This window comes from Sardina pilchardus, chromosome 24, assembly GCF_963854185.1.
Source record: "Sardina pilchardus chromosome 24, fSarPil1.1, whole genome shotgun sequence".
In the NCBI taxonomy this organism is placed as follows: Eukaryota; Metazoa; Chordata; class Actinopteri; order Clupeiformes; family Clupeidae; genus Sardina; species Sardina pilchardus.
The window spans coordinates 22,536,226-22,546,033 of NC_085017.1; the positions used below are offsets into that span (position 1 = coordinate 22,536,226).

Below are 9,808 nucleotides of genomic sequence, written 5' to 3' on the forward strand. Positions count from 1 at the left end.
AACCTAGCAATCACCACTTTGTCAACCTAGAAACCACCATAGCAAACAACATTATTATCTTGTCTCCATCCACCATCCATTTAGGTACCTTCCATCCAACGTTCTCTGTATCCATTTACTTCAAACCATTTGTTAAACTTGTCTATGTGTTTCATTCAATTACTACTTAGTAACAACCCTAAAAATACACAACTTGTACGGTAGCAGCATACTGTAAATTACACTACAGTACATGTAAATCCCCACTCTCTCTCTCTCTTACTCCGTTTTACATGTCATTTTTGGCATTTTCATGCACTGGTAATTCCTTGGAACTGCATCTCTAGATCTTATATATGCTACAGCTAATATATGAGATTTTTTCTATGTGTAATCATAAGTAAATAAACAAATAAGTGCTATTTTCAGTCAGTGTAGTCAAGTGACATACAGCAGTCAAGTGAATCTGCCCCCAACCCAATTTCATGCCAATCAGCATTTACATAGACATGAGTCATAACAACTAGCTGTACTACTGAGTGTCAGCTCAAGGGGTCATACAAGCTACTGAGTAGGAACACAGTTCTGCAGATACCTGTATCAAGAGATGAGGAAATACTGACCTCTGCCGAGCATCTTCACAATTCTCTGGTCCCTGTAGAGCATGGGTTCCCAAACTCCATGAATGTGGGCCTCCCCCCTGAAAACAGTGACACCTCGGTACTATACTATGCAATGCAATGAGTTATCAATACCAATGACAGCAAAATGGAATCCATTCAAAAGAAGCACTTTATCTGGCACTTATTGATATGTAAATATTCCACACAAGCTGGAGATAAAATCAAGTCTACATTTCAGACAAACATAGGTCTATTTACTATCATATAATTTTCAACATTTTAAATACAGTAAAATATAAATTGTTCCAATTGAACAAGCTGGATAATTTTGAGGCTTTTCAAATAAAATATGCACCCTCATTTCAGACAAACATCTGATATCGTTTCAAAACTAACCAAACAATCACTTGCAGCTAGCTTGGCTGCACTGTTGCTAAGTTACGTTATGAAGTTTGACACAATACATTCTCTTACAGGATAGGGATCAATACTACTTTATCCAAAATATTTAGTATACATCTCTTCTATGATTTATTTCGATTTTATAATGTTGACAATTGCATAATCATTGAAAAAAAGCATAGATAGTTAGATAGTAAACGTTTTTCCTTCTTTTTTGAATCAACCTTCCACGCCTCCCCTCAAATTATTTGCCGCCCCCCAGGGGAGGCCCGCCTCACAGTTTGGGAACCCCTGCTGTAGAGCTTCAAAACCACAAACTTTTACTGAGGTATAGATTGGTTGACAGACTGCGTGGATCCACAAACCACACCCTTTTCCTCTTCATGCATACAGTACATCCCCCAAACCCTTAATATGACGATCTTGTAATATATTGAAATGATTGCATTCATGTGTTCCAAAATGAATTAGAATATGCTCTTTTTTCTCAAATTTGGTCTCTCTTTCAACGTTTTAGAATGGAAATTATTATTCTCGTTTTAGTAAGTTGTACATTATTCAAACCTTCCTTTTATCAGCTAGTTCATTTCAGTTCAGTGGGCATGGCTAAAACACTCCTGGCGAAAGGTCAAATTAATCACTGTGATCGTGTGTGTGTGTGTGTGTGTGTGTGTGTGTGTGTGTGTGTGTGTGTGTGTGTGTGTGTGTGTGTATGTGTATTCTTTAGTCAATGCAGTTCAGTTTCTTTATTAACCCTAAACCCTCTATGGTGCGGTGTTGCCTGTAGGCAAAATTATGGTCACATACCTCACAGGTGGCTATTTTGACCCTTCTTTCAGCACATGCACACGTTTGGCTGGGTATCATATTTCCCCCCTAGAAAAGTGTGAATTTCACTCATTTCCCTCAAGTTTACATTCTTTATTTGACAATCTTTCTTGACAAGCAAAGATGTATTTTCAATAATTTGTATGTATATAGAATTATGAATGTTAGAAAATAGCAAAAATGTCCATGTTGCCCACAGGCAACATTGTACCATAATGGAATCACAATAGGCCATACTTGTTATGAGGGGATGGAGGGTGTTTTTTACTTATTTATTGTAATGCTTTTTATTACACGTAAAGCAATTTAAAATAATATACATGATTATTTTAACATATTTTGATTTGGTTATGATAGTGTTCCACAATGGTACAATGTTGCCTGTGGGCATTTCACACAGTCTACAACCAAGACTATTTAGACTTACAGAGACCCAATGCAACTTTTTCATAGTCATAAAGTCGCTCAGAAATCATTATTTTGCTTGACTGACCAGTTTCATCGAAAACAGTAATATTTCCTCCCGCCCCCAGTGTCCCTATCCGCTATTGCAACCTTGCAGTTTCTGCAGGAGACGATCGCTCCTTGTTTACATCTGGAAGTCTGCGACGCGTAAGGAACAAGAAGAACCACGCTTGCAATTTATATATTTATATATAGCCTATATATGTATAAATATACACGCTAAAGCTGTTGGGGAAGCTCTGCAGAGAAATATGCAAGCATAAAACGAGCGAAAACTAAAAACGAAACCGAAACCAGAGATGAAATCGCCAATCCTGCATAGTTCCTCTTTAAAAAAAAAAAAGGTGAAATGCAAAACACTGCTGAGGGCCACTGCATCGTTGCAGAATAACGACTTTTGATCAAAATGCAACGCATATAAAAACCATGCATTAGCACAAAAAAATGTCTTTGCATTGCGTATTGTGTCATTTCCTTAAACCACTTGCTGGTTCTTATTTAGAGGCAAGGGTCTCACACACAAATTTGTGGGTGTTTCTACAGGGGTTATCGAACCATTCTCCTCGTACATCAGAAAGGCAAGCACAGTCTTCCCCTGTAGGATCCTCCTCCTTCCAGTTGTCTGGCTCTTCCTGTCCATCTGACCTTTTCATCCAGAATCTACAAACAGATTGTGTAAAACAACTGTATTGAGTTTTGGTGTGAAGCTGGCAAACTAACAATGCAAAACTTTAAGCAACACCACCTAAAGCCCAGGTAGCACAAACTAATTGGTACAGTATCTGTTGCTAGATAGGTATTCGGGATGTAAAGGTACACATATTCATACCAAACCCTAGGTACAGGACATTAGGTTCAATACAGATATACCAAATGCAATGTTGAACAATAGCATTAGGGTTTTAAGTGTATAGACCATGTTATGAATTTGCGTTCCTAGTCACTTAATGTTAAAAGATATTCAACACCTTTTCTTTTGAGTTTGATAAATGTACATTTGCAAGCACATGCTGCCTATTCATTGTAATGTGTTGATACTGAAACATTACATTGGTCCAGTCTTATTGAGAAGTGTGCTGTCCACCCATATCCACTGTCCCTCAGTCTCCAGGTCATTCAGTCCAATCCAGTGGAACTCTCCTTTAGCCTTCTCGCTCAGGAATGTCTGAGAGGGGAGACATTTCACGGGCTTAACTGTATGTGGTTGACATGAAAATTGCACACAGGGTCAATTCTTTATCAATCAACATGCTAAAGCAAATTAAATTAGCATGTAAGCATCATTGGGAAACCATGGAAAGAAGGAGAAGAGTTGACCATGCACAACTGGTTCTCTTTGAACCACGTAAGGCATGTGAAGGGCCTAATTTTGATAAAGGGATGTCCTGAAAATGTTCTTTACTCGTACACTCACTGTGGTTTCTAACAACTTTTAAAAATAGGGTGCCTGAGCTATTCACACCCCGTGACGGAACAACAGAAACACGTTGCTCGTGTGCGCAAACAGTGGTTTTTTTTTCGTCTTTTAAACCAAGAGATGGGTGTGAACTGTGAAGCATGTGTTTAGAGCACCCTGGGATGGGAGAAGTACGGCCAGTGGTGGGGTGAGTGAGGGATGCCAGTGTGCGTGAAGTGCATGGGCAAGCTTCCCAAACAGGAGGCCAGCATGCGCACTGACTGCCATGACACTACCTCTTTGGCATTGCGGTCAAGCTGCAGGGTGATGCACATTTGTAGGCCTATTGGTATGGCAGTCAGAGCACATATACTCAGCTGTAGTAATGACGGTACTCCTTCACACAGATATTGTGGCCAAAGTAGCAAATATTCAAAAACTTGGTTGTGCAACATCTGCATGTGCTTTCTGGATATGCCTTTGTGTGGCTATATTACCATGGTTCCATGTGATCATGTAAACTCGCAGTCAGAGTAAAGAGGGGAAGGGTCAGACTCTCTACATTATGAATGTACGACAGTACGAGAGTATGGTAGGACCAGGCTAGTGTTTTATATCAGTACATACTGTAGCATTTTGAAAATTCTCTTTTCTTCATTAGAGTTGGTGTTATAGTACTTACCTGTTCCTCTTGATTGTTCACAATAACCAGGTGGCCGCCTAATGTGACGCAGTGATCTCGACTCTGTGTCCAGTTCTTTCCAGATGAAGAGAAGAAGTAGCATTTTCCACTGCGGTGAACCCATGCATCTGGACAAACCCTACAACCAGAGGAGGCTGCACACACAAGCACACAGACCCGTGGGTATGGTACAGGCACAGTACTTTGTTGATACTTTGTTGGTGTAAATAGGTGTGTAGTGCAGGTTTCAATCTTTTGTAGCTGATAATTGAAAGTTCTTCAAAAACTACTGACCAATTGTAACTGATAAGTTCTCAGCAAAGAGTCTGTTGCATATTTTAGGAGACTGCTGGCAGATTCAGCCTTTTGAGTACTGTTACAAATTTGCAAACCGTCAAGTTCTTTACATTATATTGAAACTACAATCTGCAATTGCTGGGGGCAGTTGAGAGTGTACAGGTTTAATTCCTTAATCAGGTTTCAGACTAAATGCATAACCGCTATTTCAAACTTACCATCAATAGAGTTTTGACGGATAAGAAAAACTTGATGTTTGACAAGCAGTTCCTCTACACCTGCAATTAAATCTATATATACAATATACATATATATTAAAAAACTATTAAAAAAAAAACAATAAAAACAATACTGTCAAAATTGACAACATTTTAATTTCAGCTCAAACTTTACCCATATAGCTAAGTTATACAAGTCACTGTCATAAAAAAAAATCCAGTCAAACTCACCAGTCATATTCAGAATCGCAGACAAATTCCTGTGCAGGCTTTCTATCAGATTAAGCTTTGCCTGTCCATTGGCATCTGGAACAGAACAATCGTGTAGGAGGAATGTATTCACTTTGAATATCACAAACACACTGGCATGCTACCACTCTGCTGATATTCAGACATTTTGTAGTATTTATGGATCATTAGATTATATATCAAGTGTTTTACAGAGATGCTACCGACCACACACACACACACACACACACACACACACAAACAGGGCTTCTTAGTGGAAAGTCTTTACACTTTTAGCATGTAATGATAATAATGAACAATAAGACACTTTAACTTGACTTTAAACTCACGGAGGTATGTGACTGCAATAAGGGCAGGCAGGGTGAGGAGCAGGCAGAGGCCTAGAGCCAGAGGAAGCAGCTGCACCACTCTAGACGTGGACACTTTCTCTTCAGCACCACTGCCATGGGGTTGAGCTGCTGGGCGCCGACAATCTGTGGTCTTAGACAACCTGGGGCCAGACACTTGAAATAATACTCAAACATATCAACCAATCAGTCAGTCAGTCAGGGGTGTGTTTCCCAAAACCATAGTTGCTAACCTGTTAGCAACTTATTTGGTTGGCAATGAGAAATCGCTTTGCAACCAACAAAGTGGTTTTGGGAAACGCATCCCTGTAAACTCTGTACTATAATGAAAATTTTTTTTATCCAAATGAGATACTGAAAATTATAAATGTACTGTTACCATTTGCTGTTGTTATCATGTATGATTTGGACAGAAGTGGCTACTAAGTAACCATAACCATAACCATAACCATAATCATAACCAAATACAAATCTGATAAATCTGACATTACTTACCAGGCATATTACTATAATAACTAGATGGATCTTCCCCTGAATCATTCCCAACTACAGGGACATTGACATTCCCATAGATTTGATCCATAATGGCACTGTTAAAAGGCCCATCAATGGACAAACTCTGAGTAAGAAATGCCTGCTGCAGACCTTTAGTATCATGAGGAAGTTCAGACCAAAACGGAAATCTTTCACAGAAATCTTCACACTTCAAACTGTGACAATGGTGACAACTAAAACCATTGTTATCTAGTGCCTGAGCTTGGTTACAGACTCAGAGAGATAAACATAACATGTGAAAAGTAAAATAGGCTACATGTTAAAAGCCTTAGATTCAATACTAAATTATGAGTTATTAATAACCAAATTGTTTATTTTATGCAAAGAAGAAAGCAAGGTGAAAACAAGCTCTTTAAGATAATTAAGTTTTTATAGAAGCACAAAACCTAGTAGATGCAGTGCATTCAAAGAAAAAGTAAAGCAGTGTTGCCTATTAGACGTTCATGACAGTGTCATGTCACTCTTATGTACATTATCTTCAAAAGTGTCTATTCCTGCTGTGTACACAGCACCATAATTAATGACATTATTTAAATGTATTGGGAAATATAAATAAAATCTATAGTAAATAACTTTTATGTATGTTGATTTCTTCGTCATATGAAAACAAGCTATTGATTTTAAATACCAAAATAATGTCCCACACTACCAAAGGGTCCAAAATGTTAATGTTATACAAGAATGAACGTTTTTTTTTTTGCTAACACTAGATGGCAGCATGTATCCATATTGAGAAAACAAATGCCATTCGGAGGTCACGTCACGCCATTGCAAATACATGTCTTTTACATACCAGCATCCCATATAAAGCTGAATCTGAAGGGATTGCATTTAAATGGCAAATCAACAGGTCTGAGATATTTTGAGGAAAGAGCTGCCTTAAAGCAGAACTTCTAATGTAGCTGTTGGCACATGCTGTGCAAACATGGGTCCTATGTACTGTATGCCCACTGTAGCAGCCCAGGCAAAATACTGCAGTGCTGCAGGAGTCAGCTCAAAAACTGCATTTATCTGATCTAGGCCTATTGCAGCAAAAAAAAGAGTTGAAAACGTGTAATTTCATACAATTTGAAAAGTCGATATGTGAGTTGTCTACATATTAAGCACCTTCTTTTGTTGAAATCGCGCATTTCACCCTGAGAATAGGCTACCGGTTATTTTGTTCCATGTGAACCACACCTTAAAGTTCCACTATTCAGTATCAGCTTTCTTTCATCAAGGGTCCTATTTTAATCACAATATAGGAGAAGTGTGAACTGTTGAACTCAGCAATGAATTGTGAAGTGCAATGTCTTACAGAAACTGAAACTACTCAAGGTCTGTCTATAGTCTTCTTCTCTACTTCAGTTTATTTTTACGTGAAATGGTCAAATCATTTCATCAAGTGCAATGTCATTATGTGTTTCCAAAGAGTTTCATATACTGTACTTTCAACATTAAACAACGCATCACAACAACAAATTGCAATGTCATTGAGGTACTAGCCCTAGTGTTTCATCATGATGTTTGAGCTCCTATATAAAAAAAAAAGTAGTCTAAAGTTTTTTTCTTAGCAGACTCTCTAGGTATCAGCCAACAGGTTGTACTGAGAATTACACCGACAGACCGTTAGGGGGGACAAAACAGTCTCCTTTAAAAAAGCGATCTCCTTGAAACTGAAAATGACAGCATGCAATGCAGAATGACACAATGCAATGCAATAACTTACAAAGCTGTGTCTAGTTCAAGAAGTTTTTCAACTTTCCATAATTAAAATGTGAATCGATTTATTATGGATTAAGCCAATGTTATGACTAACTCATTTTGCTGTGAAATTCAGGTGACAGACCAGAAAAATAAGCAATCTGTAATTTACATTTGATTACTTTTCAACAGCACAGAATTGCCTATTGTTTATCTACAGTATGCAACCACAAAAAAAGATTGTCAGTAAAATAAGCCAACCAGCAATTTGCCCTCTATTTGTTTTCTTTCATTTCAGAAATAATACTCCATGTTTGTTTTCATTTAAAATGTGTCTTCAGCGTAAACAAGCAGCACCGGAGCGATGAGCTATTTTTGAGTTCTGGTTACGAGGGCTTGGGATGTGGCACTGCTCCGTGGGCTCGACGGGCATGCCAGCCTCACATGGTGCCAACCTCACGTGGGCATCTGTGCCCAGCCGCTTTCCTCTTGTCTCATGGTGGTTGCTCATCACCCCAGAGGTTGTTCGAGGTTAACCTTTAAAGGTGCAGTCCTTAATCCCAGATTCGTTAAGATGCTCTTAAGTGCTAAGAACTTCTTAGGAGCGCTCTAAGAACGCTCCTAAGAAGTTCTTAGCACTTAAGAGCTTCTTAACGAATCTGGGAAACCCGGCCATTGATGTTTGAACTGAACAGCCAATCACACACACTCATACGTCAGAGATCCTGATATTATGTTGAGGATCAGCTGGAATGGTTGATTTAGGCGAACTACTGTGTTTCTCTTTTACAGTGTAAATTTCCCTTATGCAGAGTGAAATATTTTTTTTTTTTATTTGATATGAGTTTGTGCAAAGCCATCAGGAGAAATTTGTCAAGAGCTGAGACAAGTGTATTGGATTACACTCTTGAGACTCCACATCTTTCTTCACAACCGTAGACAGTAAAATACAGTTATGACATTAAAGGCACCCGTAACAAGATTTGCTCTCGGGGTCCCCCTACAGTTGAGAAGCGCGGTAATAAACAATATGTATCTTTTGCCAGTATGAAAATAACTCAGAGGCTAATATAGAGGGAATGCACAAACAGACGACTGTAGAAAAAGATCTCTGAATTCCTGTAGCATAGCGGCTCTTTTCTGTTTCTCATTTTGGAGGGGGGATGGAGTGAAGGGGGCAGTTTCCTACCAGAAACTAGAAAGTTGCCATAGGTTGGTAATTGTCTACAGAGGGTCGCTCAGACAAGGGCAGAAAACCGTTTGTCATGTCATGAGGTCATGTGCAATCAAAATGTGGAAAATTGGAAACATTATGTCAAAAAACTTTTAAGACATTAGGACATTACATATCAAAACTAGCTCTTTGTGACTACGTAATCTTATTTTTATATCCAGTTGAGAGAACCTTCTTTGCCCCCTCCTGCCTCTACCTGGCTGTCACAGCGATAAAAGGACCCTGAGGTCAGAGCTGTTAACCCCTCCATTGACAAACACATCATCAGGGCCAGCCAACATGCAATTTGCTACACAAAAAAACACACAAACGGACACCACAGACGACAGACATGCCGCGTCTGTCAACGGCCGGCGAGTCGTCAGATTCCAAAGACCATCCAAATTGACAAAATATTGTCCTCCTTACAACAAATAGTGCGTGGAACTGTGCCTCACATTGTGTCAGACTATTTATATAGACATGCTAAGAGAGAGAGAGATAGATTATGTGCATTCACACCAGTGATCACAGGCTTTGAAAAAAAAAAAAAAACTGTCGAAGGGTGATGAGTCTCACCAAAGGTGAGGTTTGTGTTTGTTTTGGGTGTGTAGGGGCTTTGGAGGAATTCACTGGAGGTCTTTTGGGGGCAGGTGGTGTGTGTGTGTGTGTGGCGGGTTGTGTGTGACAGAACTGAAGCGATCTGTGGACAATTTGTTTGCCGCTGGAGCGCAGCCGCCTGTGGCACTGACCTTTGACCCCCCCCCCAGCGCCGCACCATCACCCCCACCCTCGACCCCCAGAGGTCCGGAGGGAGCTCTGTCCACGCGTTAGGAAGAGCGACTGTCAGGACGAACAATCCAGGACATCC

General features: G+C 39.5%; 1 protein-coding gene across 1 annotated transcript; it reads right to left on the reverse strand.

Moving 5' to 3' along the window:
* Positions 1 to 1,872: 1,872 nt before the first annotated feature.
* LOC134072832 (C-type lectin domain family 4 member F-like) lies at positions 1,873 to 6,095 on the reverse strand. Its single transcript, XM_062529698.1, has 7 exons — positions 5,982 to 6,095; positions 5,469 to 5,642; positions 5,122 to 5,196; positions 4,891 to 4,962; positions 4,376 to 4,530; positions 3,347 to 3,462; positions 1,873 to 2,957 (listed from the first exon to the last, which is right to left on the reverse strand). Exons 1-7 carry the CDS (start codon positions 6,067 to 6,069, stop codon positions 2,792 to 2,794), a joined length of 846 nt encoding a protein of 281 aa, XP_062385682.1. The 5' UTR covers positions 6,070 to 6,095; the 3' UTR covers positions 1,873 to 2,791.
* Between the last annotated feature and the right edge of the window lie 3,713 nt (positions 6,096 to 9,808).